The sequence below is a fragment of the Megalops cyprinoides genome, chromosome 22, assembly GCF_013368585.1.
Source record: "Megalops cyprinoides isolate fMegCyp1 chromosome 22, fMegCyp1.pri, whole genome shotgun sequence".
Classification (NCBI taxonomy): Eukaryota; Metazoa; Chordata; class Actinopteri; order Elopiformes; family Megalopidae; genus Megalops; species Megalops cyprinoides.
In genome coordinates, this window is record NC_050604.1 from 2,940,979 (window position 1) to 2,954,972 (window position 13,994).

Genomic DNA, 13,994 nt, shown 5'->3' on the forward strand with positions numbered 1-13,994 from the left:
GAGACAGGGGCAAAATATTTTTGCCAGAGTGGATGGGTTCTCTAACCCAGCAGGCCAAGATTTTGAGGGGGAGGATTGGTGGGGGCTGGTGGAGGCTGGAGAGGGCTGGAAGGCGCAGCTGCTGGGAGAACTGTAATTTTTCAGGGTCACAAGACTGCAGACTGAACGAATGGAAACCTGAGAGTGGCCTGGGGGCCACAGCAGAGCGATGCCCAGTATCCCCGCCACCGCTGGTGAACTCCACCATGGGGTGCTGACATTTTCTTTCAAACCCTGACTAAACTGCAGTGTTCTTTACTCTGACGTAACACTGACCTGATAATGCAGAACAAACAATGAAGCTCAAAACCTTATTTTAAAATAACACACAACCATGAGGCATCTCAATGTAGCTGAGGCTGCTCCTGACCCCATTCAGCTAACCGAGAAGGAGGGTAAACTCGAAATTGAGCATGATGGTTCGTCATGTTCCTTCTTCTGATGAAAATCGCTTTACATGGAAAGTGAATTTGATATTATGGGTACAAGAACACCCCCACAGGGCTCTTCTTTGAAACAGCATTAGAGGTAAGAGTGAAAAAATATCCACATATGGTAGTAATAATGAGAAAGCTGGAGCCTCTGAATTAAGGATTCAGATTTAGCAGAGGCACATTTGCGTGAATTTTCCTCCCAAGTGGACTCCTGCTGCTAAAGTCAGTGGGACAAGCTCCCCCTCACTGATTGGCAGGTGATGCATGGTTAGTTACCAGTGCACTCACACATTCTGAGCCGCCAGAGTCAAAATGGCATCGGTTTCACATGTCTCTCTGTGAACCCAGGTGTAGGGGAGCCACACTCGGCCTGTGTCACACTCCCTAGTGTCCTAAAGCACCGCTCAGTGACAGAACAGACAAATTGGAAGCAGCAGGAGAAAAGCCACAAGCATCATTAGGGCAGAAAGGAATTGACGGGTGCAATTCCAGTTCCAGGGGCACACTCCCAGTTCCAGGGGCACACTCCCCTGCTGCAATTCTATTTTTAACCATTGCAAGCTAAACAGCAAAATCTATCCTAAACACTTAGGGCAGGGTTGTCCAAACCTCTCCTGGAGGGCCACTTGTCCTGCATGTTTTAGATCTCTCCCTGCTCCAACACAGCTGATTCAAATGATCAGTTTGTTATTCAGCAGCTTCAGGAGTTCATAACGAGTTGATCATTTGAATCAGCTGTGTTGGAGCAGGGAGAGATGTAAGTGGCCCTCCAGGAGAGGTTAGGACACCCCTGACTTAGGGGCAACCTCTGCTTAGAAGTATGAGTGCAGGACAATGGTGAATGGTGCACAGTGCGCTCCAGGGTCTTGTTTAATCTGACTCACGTGAGAGTTCAGCTGCATTGTAATACAAAATATGCCTTCTGTATGTGCAGTTCTACCCGGGAGTTGTGAAAGCTAGGGGACAGCAACACCCAGGTATAACTAAATTAGACCTGAATCGTATACATTGCAAATGAGTTTTGTGGGGACAGACAGCTATTTGAATACAGACAAACACCTCCCGATGTCACAGGCAACAAGTACCATCCCTACGCCCATTTTATGCGACCTCGGCAACTGTTGTTCTTATTCGTGCACCGTGGCTTTATTTCGCATAATTCAGAATGCGTTTCAAAGATACGAATTTAAAAGAGAATTTAAATTTAAATCCATGCTCTTGGTCACTTTGTGTATCTAGTCTACCTAACTATGCTTGTGACTGTGAATATCCATATATTCAACCGTCGATCAACCAAGCCTGCCGCTTCAGCTTATCAACACATGGAGTTAAGAGTTAAAAGCATAATGCGTTTGTTCTATTTCATATGAGTTTTGTCTAAAATTTAGCAAATTCTGATGAAACAGACACAGAGTAAGTCGCGACTGACACGCGGCCGCGAACAAACAGGCATGCCCGATTTCACATTTTAGTCTTCCGTTCAATCAAATTCAGGCCTAATGCAAATCCCATTTAGACACACACACGGACAAGTCAGAACATGCGGAGCTAGTTGAACCAATCTGAGATTTGGAACTGATCCCACCAGATGGAATGACATGACTTCATTTTTAAAACGGTCAGCGATACACAGAAATAGGTCAACATAAAAACGTTCAAAATTAAGTTAGAATGTGCTAATTTTAGGCATGACCAGACATGGCTATGCGAACAATGAGCCATGTAAATTTTCACCTAAAGAAACAATACTCCTACAATTAACTGGTGTGCACTACAAACGAAACAACACTTAGTTAACGTTAACTGACGTACACCTAGGTAGCTATATTTATGCGTTTACTTGTTAGCTAGGCTAACGAGATATTGATTCTTGGATGGCGAGGAATTTCTTTTTCGGGGTAAACTCGTCTATTGTGCGTGCCAGCTGTGTGTCCAGGTACCTGATTAATATTAGCAAGCCATGCTTAATTCACAGTCATGTCATTTGAGAGAGCAAAGGCAGCTAGCCAATTATCTGGCTAACAAAAAGCTGCACACACCGAAGCGTATTTCCTGGGTGTTGCGAAAGTTGCGCGTTGCAATAATTAGCCAGACTTTGTACGAGTAGCTACCCAGACGGCAAATCAACAAGCAAAGCATCCGTCTTGGGCGTGTGTATTAATTAACGATCGAACGAGCTAACTACCGCATATAAAGGCACAGAGCAGCCTGTTAGCCACCTAGCCAGTCAGCCATCGTATTGCATTCTGCGGAACTATCTGGCTGTCCAGCTACTAGCATAGCCTGGCTTAGCAACAGAAACGACAACAAACGCAAATGAATAATCACGGCCCGAGTTCAAATCTAGATCATCAGTAATAATAAATGATCATTTTACCCGACAGCGGGACTCATCCAATGATATTTTCCATTTTTTCTCCGAATCCCCGCCATTTTCGACATTAGTACATTCAAAAGTAACGTTTTACAGTATACATGCCAAGAGCCGAGCGTAAATCCCCATCATCACTGACATCCCGAGAAAAGGGGGGTAAGAAAAAAACTACTATGGCAACCGCCTAAACCATTCTGAGATACCGGGGATGTTCAGTCATAAGGGTTAAAAGCTTTTTATTTTATGCCGTAACTACACACTACACAGAGGGATGTTTTTTCTGTTTTAATGTATATATGTCTGTATAATTTATGCATCTTTTATTGACAATGATAAACAGTGTCCTCTATACAGTGCGAATCTCCTTATCCCTGTGTCTGTAATGGTCGTGTCTTGAAGCGTCCCTTGACAGCGGACGATGCAACTGGAGTGCAATCCTGCTTACGCCTCTGCAGGAAATGTGACTGGTTCATGTTTTGTAGATGGAGATAGCTGAAGAGGATAGCTCGGCTAACTAGCTAACATGAGAAGGTTTTGACCGGCATGTTGCTAACCTTCCTTAGCTACAGCTGAGGGCTTGCATCGTCGTGAATTATTGTTTGTAATATGGTGGCCCAATTCACCCTTACACCGAACTAGCGACCTAGAAATCGAACCAGATTTTTAATTTAGGTACCTAGCCATTAAAAGACCCGTTCTCGAGCAGTTCACAAAATTCAGTTTGTCGTCAGGGAGGCAGTCAATGAGCGCTAAAACAATTACCAAACAATATGGCCGAATAACTTGAACGTTACAAATTCTATAGACTACATATTGTAGAGCATCTGTGGTTAAATATGAGGACCAAAGCAATGAATAATACGGTATTTAGATATTTTTAGTTCGACTTAGTTTGAATAATCAAATTCAGTCAGATTTATGGTTGGGGTTGCCAAAACATGGGCACGGACTCAAAAGCAGAACAGGAGCATTTAAGTTCCAAGGGGTTTATTCAGAATAACAGGGAAAGTACGTGGTTGTAAAACCGGAACAGGCAAGGTCAAAACCAGGCAGGCAGCAAAAACACTGAGACAAACTGGCAACAGGACAGAGACAAGCAGGGTATATAAAGGGCTGGGGCTGACTAGATAGGATGCAGGTGGGCAGGCAGGCAGGTGGAGGCGATCAGGAAATCAGGTTGGCAGGGCAGAAACATATGGAAACTGTAAACAGAAGCACATGGATGACACTGACAGAAAGGGAGAAACACAAAAACAACAGCTAGGGGGCCGAAGTACTGACAGGGGCATAAAATGAAGCTATGCATGTTTAGCTGTTTTTGTAATTTGCTCTGTTGATAAATGTGTTGTCTTCTTGATATTCATAAACACTGTAGTCATTTTCAACAAGAATAAATGGTTTGAATGAAATGTTTTCATTATATTAATCACATAGTTTTTTTCCAGATATTTTTCTTCCAGTATTTTTTTGTTTTGTTTTGTTTCATGTGACTGGACAGATATGCTGTCTGTTCTGTTCCTTTCCATTGTGATTGTGTCATCATTATTCAAGCCAGCTGGGATGTGCTTATTACTGAATCAGCAAAGGAGAGTCAGAATTTTCAATAAAGATTTCATAGGTAAATTTATATGGTTGTGGATAATGCATTAGATGAGTAGAGGAGACCTGGAGCACAATTAACCAATACATTTTGCCTTCTCACATAAACTATCTGAATTCTTACAGCCATTTTAAAATAACAAACACCTGGCACAGATGTCATGAATTCGTAGAGGTGTGATGACAGATAACAGGGGACCTTAAGATGTGCTTAAAACACACCCAGTCATTCACCCCGTGGTTTGTGTGATTTGAAACACTATTTGAGGAGAAACACAGAAGAAGATAATATATTTTGTCACAAAACAAGATATATTATGTTCAGTGGTGTTCTCAGTCCTTTGTGTGCATCTTTTTGCCCCAAGGAAACATGTGAGAACAAGTCTTGTGCGGGCTGGTGAGGCCAGGCATCATTCCTCTGGCTGTTATTTTCTTACAGATCTTGCCTCAGTCCCACTGTTTATCTGTCTGAATATCACACTGTTGCCATTTCAGGAAGCGTTAAAGAAGTGTTGTGGCTGCATGTCCGGAAAATGTATCCAGTCAATGCAAAAGGCCCGAATGATAAATAAAATAGTTCCCATTTGACCATTAATTCTGGGAAAATGGAAACACAAGTAAACAGGAATTCGGTTATGTGCCCTGTGGATGATGAGGTGGACCTGGTAGGCTAAGAAAAGAACTGGCAACCGGAGGGCTTCTTTTGTGTCTTTTCCGCCCTCAGGAACTGCTTTCCCATTCGATGTGTGCATCTTTTCCTGAGCTGACTTGGACTTCACTGCTGTAGCCTCTTCTATTGTTAGCTCTCTCTCTCTCCTGCTCCCAGAGTTGGCTAGCTCAGTGGAAAGCTCCAGCTGATGCATGGTGGGAACAGGAAGTGCACAGTGACGTGAGCTGTGGGCGATGTATGACACAGTGCTGCAGTCTGGGGCAGGGGATTGTAGCAAAGGACGAGCGTCACAGGATGGAGAGGCCAGCGTGTAGGTGCCAAGATTGGGACGCACCTCTCTGAAGGCTCCCGTGGTACTGCCATCATTTTGCACGAATGCACAAGAAACGCACCCAGCCTTGCACTCCCACTCCCTGTCTCCCACCCAGGTTTAACAAGCACTGCTGCTTCTGGAAGCACCTCCACCTGAGGAAGCATAGCCCTAACATGCAGCCTTGACTTGCTCTCTTTCCCTCTTACCCCTACGCAAAAGTGTCCTGCATCTGATCAGAGGCATTGCAGGGATTTACTTGACAAAATGGTAATGAGGTCATGATGCTGGAAGCTTCATAGTCTAAAAACTGGAAACTAGACACATTCCTGCTCAGCAGAAACAACCATGCCCTTTTCTTCAGGTTAAAACACTTTACACAGACATCTGTTTAATGCAGATACCATGGGGTACCTAAGTACTAATGCAGTTTAATTCACCAGAATCTGCTTTCCTGCCATGGAATTACAGCTGTGTATGTTCTATCTCTGTCACTGTGCTATGACATCATCACACCAGGAATGCTTCCATTAGTCATGCCACCACCACACCACCAGAGATGCATGGCCTCCCAAGGGACAGGCATTTTTCCCTGCATTACAGACTGACTCCAGCTATTACTAACCTTTATCCCATATTCTGTTGTACTCTGACACATCATCAAGGCATTACAGGATGTCTTCATCCTCCCATTCACACTACACTAAGCTTTGTGTCTAAATGCCAATCTATTTGCCCTGAACTTTTAAAATTATATTTAGGCTAAGGAACTTTGCTTTGGAATTTTATTTCACATTTAATCCTTATAAAAGTCTTTTTACCGTTGACATGAGTCTCACCTCCATTGAGCAGTGTCAAATGGAAGCAGATATTTTAGGAGTAAGGGTACGTAGTCTGAGCTCACAGCCTGATACAGATACAAACAATTTTGTATGCACTTTATGAGGGGCGAGGGGGAGTGTAACTTATTTGCATATCTAGTCTCAGAGGGTTAAGATTAAATACTGTATCACTCTGACAGCCGCTTCCTGCTGTCGGAGTTAATAAGGTCTTGCCCTTGATTTATTGCTGTGCTGAGCTCAGCTAAGTTTCAGGAGAACTTTTACAGGCGCGATTAATGTATGGTGTGCTGCTAATTACATATACCTCTTTCTGTGTGTGCTTAGAGTTACTGAATCCTGTGCTTTACTTCACTATGTTAACTGGATCAAACTGGCATTTTCGGTAAATATATGTATAGGTATGTGTAGCTTGCTACATATTTACTATGTATTTGTTGTATGTAATTTATTTGTTCTTGCTGTAATGACTTTGTGTTTGTTCTCTATGTAAAATGCAAGGTTTATAATTTTCCTATATCAATGAGACATTTGGTGTTAAATCAATAGATTCTAATTCATTATTGTTTAGCTATCTTTTCTATGAAATATCAAATCTTTTTCCTGTCAAATATGACTGGCCATATTCGTATTGGGTGATTGGCTGATGAGAAACAGTTATGTGTCATATAAAGATGGCCGCTGTGCTGGATGACAAAGCAATGTGTTGATGTCTTACTGTTGATGTATATGGTTGTGAAGAGAGAGATCTCTTACTTAGCAGCAGCTAGAAGAACACAGTCCACTGTTAGACAGACAGTTGTCTCATGCTTGTTCTGCATGCAATCTTCTTCTGCTACAGCTTAGCCACAGCAGGACTTACCTGCCAGAGTCCATATTTAATCTTTACCATGTTTCAGTACTGTACAGTCCAGCCTCCTCCCCTTGTACTCTTTCTGCTGTTCATCTCAGGTGCTGGCTCGGCTGCCTCCTCTAATTATTTGTAGCAACTATAGGCCTCTCTGCAATGACCTGAATTCACTGTCTGCTCAAAAAAGGGAGCAAGACTGATGGCTGACAATTCAAATGCAGTACACTTCAGTCTTGTATTGGCTCAATTATATATCTTTGTGGCTTGAAAATAGATTCTCCACAACTTGTAGTACTTGCATTGACTGTTTTGTGTCTCAAGGGTTAGTAGTTGGCGGGGTGCCCTATCTTGATTTTGCACCAGCATGCTCATCACAAATCAGACGAAGTGGACAGATGTAGATTTATCTAGCCAGTTAAACTCGGGGTGATTAGATGGACGGATTTAGAAAACAAGATTGGGTATTTGGCAGGAGCACAAGGGGAAACCCATACACTCTGCAGCGTGTGTCAGTAGATCTACCAAGAACTACCAAGGTGGGACCCTGGTTTCATTCAAAAGCATCCCCATCACTGAACTGGAGCATGGGATCCTTACTTTGAAGACTGCCCCCTACTGGCCCACCAACAGCACTTCCAGAACCACTCTGGTTTTCTAACAAGGTCTTCATCCATATTTTACTTAAGAGCAGCTTGCTCAACTTCAGCCATTTGAAATGAAAAGGTTTGTGTGGAATGAGCACTATATTACATGCCATTCATGTTTGCTGCAGACTCTTGCAAATATTGAGCCAGCTGACGGTCGGTACTGTTCTAAATGTACTGATGCAGCGCATTCATGCCCAATATCACATTACACTGCCATAAAACTTGTTGAAAAATAATGAGGGGATACTTTGAATATGAACATCTCATTTACCCAAGTTTCTTCACTGATACAGCTACAGTGCGTTATCTAAGGCCAGAAACCTGGGTCTTATTGTTTGCATTTTATGGTGAAAGAAAGATTCAGCAGGCCTGTATCTGTCTGGCTGTTGCATACATTTTGCTGGGTGAGCATTGCTACAGCATTGAACCTGTGTTTTGAATGCAAAAAGTAATTATTTTGAAGATAAAACTATGTGGTATGAGAGTGACACTTTGCAGCACTCATGAAAAATATCTGCCCCCTAGTGGCAATATATGGTAACTTATTGCGTACTCCAGTCAGTAGCAAAACAGTTTACAGCTGTTCCATGGCCATGGTTCTGAAAGCAGAAACAGGGTTCCTGGGAAAAAATAGTAGTATGTTAAACAAAAGAGGACAGCTAAAGCATAGTCATGACGTTAACATTCTACATTCCAGAAGGTTGAAAACTCATGAAGACATGTAACCAGCCCTAAAGGGCTCGCATACCTGCACAGACTTTGTATCAATTGTCCTCTTGAAAGCTAAAACAGTGGAACTACAGCATTGAATCTCAGCAGTACAAATGTAATGTATAATAGATCATTAGCAGTCTTCTCTCTCGCCTTCCAGGGCCATCCAAACTCCACTAAACCCAAAGCAGAGTCCAGTCCTGCTGCTTTGCAGTCTTGCGAAATTTACATTTACATTTATTCATTAAGCAGACGCTTTTATCCAAAGCGACGTACAAAAGTGCATATAGTGGGCAAACAGGCACAAGGGCAAGATGTGTACAGGTCATACAATGCAGCTAGTGCTGAAGCTGAGCACAAGGTTGGTGTAGCGAGCCAGAGCTAATCTGATCTAAGGTTACATACAGTATATCGAATACAAATCTTTGTGACTAATACCTGTTTGTTAACTGAAAGGACGCAATCATATCGTCCCTGTCTGTTGCTTGAATAAATGAAAAAAAAAACATGGGAAAGAAAGTGACATGAAAACAAATATGTCTATTATATAATTGTATATTTGTTGAAAGCATGCAATGCTCAAAGTACAGCTCAACCCTCATCAACTGTCTCGCTCTTACTGGAAGATTAAAGGGTGATTTTCTTTCTCCATATATAATCATGAGAAACTGAGTTTACTAAATTTAAAGTTTCTTTTGAAACGAATGCAATCAAGTTGTTTACACAGGTGTCTATTTGTTCCGTCCTCTCTACAACCCTTTATGTAAATTGACGGGCAGTGTAACTCCCTCCACAATCATCAATCATTCCTTTAATGACGATCGCAGATAGGGTGAAACTAAACACACAAACACGGTCGTAAGTAAGGGATAATATATAGTCCGCCGGTCATTATCGAAAAATAAATCCCGACAGGACCAACAGGACCCACACGCGCAGCGGATGATTATTAACACACTTCAGTAAATAACATTAGCAACCACTGCGTCTGTGCCTGACTTTCAGTAATACAAACGAACTGTAACTTAACTCGAATATTATGTTATACATAAACTAACCGAAAATATACTTATGTAAAATATAAATTATGTAAAATATCTAATAGATGTAAGACATACCAACGATGCTCGTATCAAGCTTGAATGTGGGCGAATTAACCGATGTTTCGAACGAACTAGATGAAAGTGTCAGAGCTCCGCCCCCCTAGCTGTGGTGCTTTTAGTTTTTCCTTGTGTTCCAGCCCCGCCCCGCTCCCCGCCTGGTCCCCGCCCACCTGATTGCCCCATTACCTTCACCTGCCTGCCTGCCCACCTGCATCCCATCTCCTCATCAGCCCAGCCCTATTTCTACCCTGCTTGTTCCTGTCTTGTTTGCCAGCTCGTCTCAGCGTTTTCGTACCTGTTTCGTTCCCGCAGTTTTTTGGATTTCCGAATTCTCCGTGCCTGACTCTGCCTGCCCTTCATCTTCGTTTTCTGCCTGCCGTTTTGTCCCATTGCCTGATCGTTTGCCTGCCTGGTTCCTGATCCTGCCTGCTTCTGTTATCGACCCTGTTTTTGTCCACGGACTGCCTTCTGGTTTTCGACCCTGCCTGCTTTTGTTTCGCAACTTTCCTGCCGTCATTAATAAACCCGCCTGCAACGTGAAGCTCTCTTGGTCTGCGACTGAGTCCCTGCCTGAGCCCTTACAGAAAGTGACCGTTACTGAGTTTTTTTGAATTGTTACCAATGGCAACAATTGTAGCTCTTTGCCGCGGGGAAAAAGAAGTCTAACATGGATAACTAAATACATACAGAGAACAAAGAACACACTATTAATGATTTGGAACACAAATACTTGAGTGTGAGTGTATGTGTGTGTATGTGTATATGTATATGTATATATATATATATATATACTCAAGTATTTGATTACTTATTCATATTCGATGGTTGCTGTAAGATGTACTGTTGGAATCATTTTGGGGAAAAAATGATGTTTCTGGGACAAAAATAAACCTTAAATTATGGAAACTTATCCAGATAACGCAGGTTATTCTGGATCGAGTACATTTGGTAGTACATCACTGCAACAGTTCACAAGGTGGCGCTGTTGAACTGCTATTGCTGTGCTACGCGCACACCATCAAAGTTCAGAGTTGTTCAGTTTTGAAACCAGCATTAGCCAGTTAATTCAGAGCTCAGGTAGATCTCTAACAATTATGTGATTGAGAAAGTTACACTGTCGGTTCTCATCAGTTAAAGCCACAACACTTGGCTAGATTTGATGAACCAAGAATAATGTTTATGTAGAAAAGAGAGAATTCACTCTGCAGACAAATGTTTGGAGCCTCAAGTAAACTCCTAAATGTACTTTGCTAGTTCAATAAGTATTCTTTGGCTTGTGTTTGAATGCCGTGTGTTTCAAATGGATTCATAGAGAATGTTTTGTCAAAGGAATTGCTCAGCTTTGAAAATGGCACAGAAACTAATACAGAAGTTCATTGTTTTTTGTACTGCTCATCCCCACTGAAGCCTTATCTCCAATAAGCACACTTTTTGCCCTATCATTCTTCTGCAAAAGTAAAGCAGTGCTCCACTCTTATTTCTCTAACGCTTTAAAAATGCTTTAAAAATCTGAACACTATGAACACACAAATCAAGTGTTGCCTGTAATTATGGATAGAATAAAAGGTTTGTGCAAAATGCAAACACTGACTCACCAAATCTGTTTGTGTGAGATAAAACTGCTCTTCAGCAACGCTACATCCTGTTTCCATTAAATTCTATTTCCTAATTCTTGCTTGCATTTGCTTGCATGACATGCAGCATCACAGCTGTACACAATCACTAGTTTTGTGTATAAGTTGTAATACATGCCACACATCCAACTGAAACTTGTCATCAAAACGCAAGTTCCACAGCAAAAGTAGTGGAGGAAGTGAATTGTGTAGACTCCTCTGGATGGCATTTGCTTCAATGACTGCTCTTACTGAACAAGGGAGCAACATCCTCTCTTGAGTTGCATTGTGGGCAGCCATGGCACAGAAAAGCAGGAACTCAGGGAAGAACAAAAGATGGCCTTACACATTCAAAGAGGAGGCCTGTTAACTGCAGGAATTTTTTTTTTTTTTTGGAAACATCAAAAAGGCATTGGTTCCTTTTTGATGTTAATAAATTTCTGCAGTACTGTGAATATGAATTCATGACTTAGGACTGTGTCTCTTACATTACAATTTAATTGCATAAACAATACCAATAATAGCAGTACCCTGTCAAAATACAAATATTGTGGGATGAGATTTTGGCCATATTTATTACAGAGTATATTATCTTTGTCTACAGTAGCCATTTTTGGAAGAAAAGGGAAAAATCCCTGTCTCGTGCATGGTATCGTGTCATTCCACGTGTCACTTCTCGCGTGTGTTTTCGTGACAAAACGTAACTTGTAGACCAGACAGACTCGTCGGAGATACCTTGTGGTAAAAGATCTTGTAATGTGTGACCCCCTCTCGCTGATCAGTCATGTAGTGTGCAAACCGCAACGACTTCAAGATTCCCGATTACTAGACAGCAAGTTGTGTAGTGTGAACAGTACAGTGATCTGACGACTTTGAAAGTCAGGTAGTGTGAACCTGGCCTTAACCCTTTTGCGCGGACGGTCACACCGGTGCGATTAGAAAACTAGATTGGAAAAATTCTTGCTATTTTTAGCGATTTAACATTCAAAAAGATCGTTCCCTTTCATGTACAACACATGTACAACATGTTCTGGAATGGCAATAAAAACATCATTATCCTTAATGGCAACCGCAAATCCACGTTTCGGTGCCTGGATTCCAGTTGTTTCTGCGAATTGCAGCGATCCATTTGCTTCCGTTTTCTTTAGCTTTCGGCAGTCTGTAAAAAGAGAGCTCCGACTGCTTGTTGAATCTATGTGTACAGTCAATCGCACAACAGCTCTTTCCCATTTTAGATGTGTTTTTTTGTGTTTTCGCGGCATTCAAGCTGAACGCTAACGCTGTCTTTCTGCCACTCAGTGGGTGTAATCCGCAATGACTCCACCCATTGTGACGTCACATACATAACCTCTATATGTAGCCTAGCAGCTCATATCCCTCCAATCCCCACCCAATTTTTTTTTTTTTTTTACGGATCTGCATGATTCACGTGGGTCACATTTTCAGGTCGGAAAATCCGAAAAAAATCATCCCTTCTTATTGCACTGTATATATAATACAATTTGACAGCATTTCTTTTTACTATTTTTGCACTGTAAATAAAACACTTTGCACTAAAGTGCTATTTGTTGCTGTTTTGAAAAAAATCTTTAATAAAAGGAAATGGCTAAAGAACAATTGGTCAGTGTTATCAAGCTGGTCCTATGGATCCTGGCTGTAGAGCTCCCAAGTGTTACAGTAACTAGATCATGGTGTAGCCACATAAGATGGATACCAAAATCAATCAAAACCTTGCCATCATGGCTGCCATATGCCTGATCTGAGTATTGGGATTAATCTGCGAGTCAAAAGTAACAGGCCTCCATATCTTGCAATACAGACAAAAGTGACATTTTCCAAAGTTGCACAACTGTTGGGTTTTTTCAATCTAATTTTGGTGAAAACTAGTCAGAGATGAATAATATTGTATCACAAAATGGGCATGTTCAGTAGTTGATCACACCAAGAAGGAGTTCACATAAGACGAAAGCGGAGGACTCAAGGTAGCACGTCCTTTAGCATTTATACCTCATAATTTTGCATTAATCACAAATACTATGCCACCACTGTGGAAGTTCACCTTGTAATGCAGTTAACATAATTTTGCAATATAGTGATGGTGCTTGTTATTCAATTCAATTACCCTCATACCCTAGAGTGTGTTCCATCTTAATTGTGAGTTGTGACCACAATTTAGTAGTTTATTTTTAGACAGACTCTATGACCTCAGGTGTCCAAACTACATGGATTTGTTTTTGGCCTTGTGCTAGGTGACTCTTTAAGTAAAGTACTTCTGAGTGTGGTACGATTTTTAGGAAGCTAGAACAAGTTAATAACATCTAAAAAAACTCTATGAATTATAAATGATTATTCCCTAGTTCTCTTTTCCCAGGCATTACAGAAAACTATTCACAGATGAATAATACTGTATCACAAAATGGGCGTGTTCAGTAGTTGATCACATCAAGAGGCCTGGTCTATGACATGGTGACCTGAGTGCGCTCTCAGATTGTTCGTTATTGCACGAAAAGCCTAAAAGTCATTTAACAACAAATGATCTGACGATGGCTAGCTGCACTCCTGAGGGCTGTACTACAAAGTGAGGTAACTGGTTTATCCAGGTAACTTCAGGAGTAACTTTGTGACGTCCGGTGTAACTTCCGGATTAACCCATACTACAAAAGGTGGATAAGTCTTGCCCAGGGTATGTTGTCATGGCAATTTACGCTGCATCTCTAAACTGCTCCAAGCAGGTTATCTTCATGGTTAACTCAATGTTACCCTATATAAGCATCACCCCTTCCGTCCACAATCTTGTTGTGAAAA

At 41.7% G+C, this 13,994-nt stretch overlaps 1 protein-coding gene across 1 annotated transcript in view; it reads right to left on the reverse strand.

Annotated features, from left to right (window-relative positions):
• c22h20orf194 (chromosome 22 C20orf194 homolog) overlaps positions 1-2,986 on the reverse strand; it is a 41,551-nt gene extending 38,565 nt beyond the window's left edge. Inside the window, 1 exon segment of the mRNA XM_036516450.1 lies at positions 2,851-2,986. Coding sequence (XP_036372343.1) covers positions 2,851-2,915 — 65 coding nt within the window. The 5' untranslated portion in view covers positions 2,916-2,986.
• Between the last annotated feature and the right edge of the window lie 11,008 nt (positions 2,987-13,994).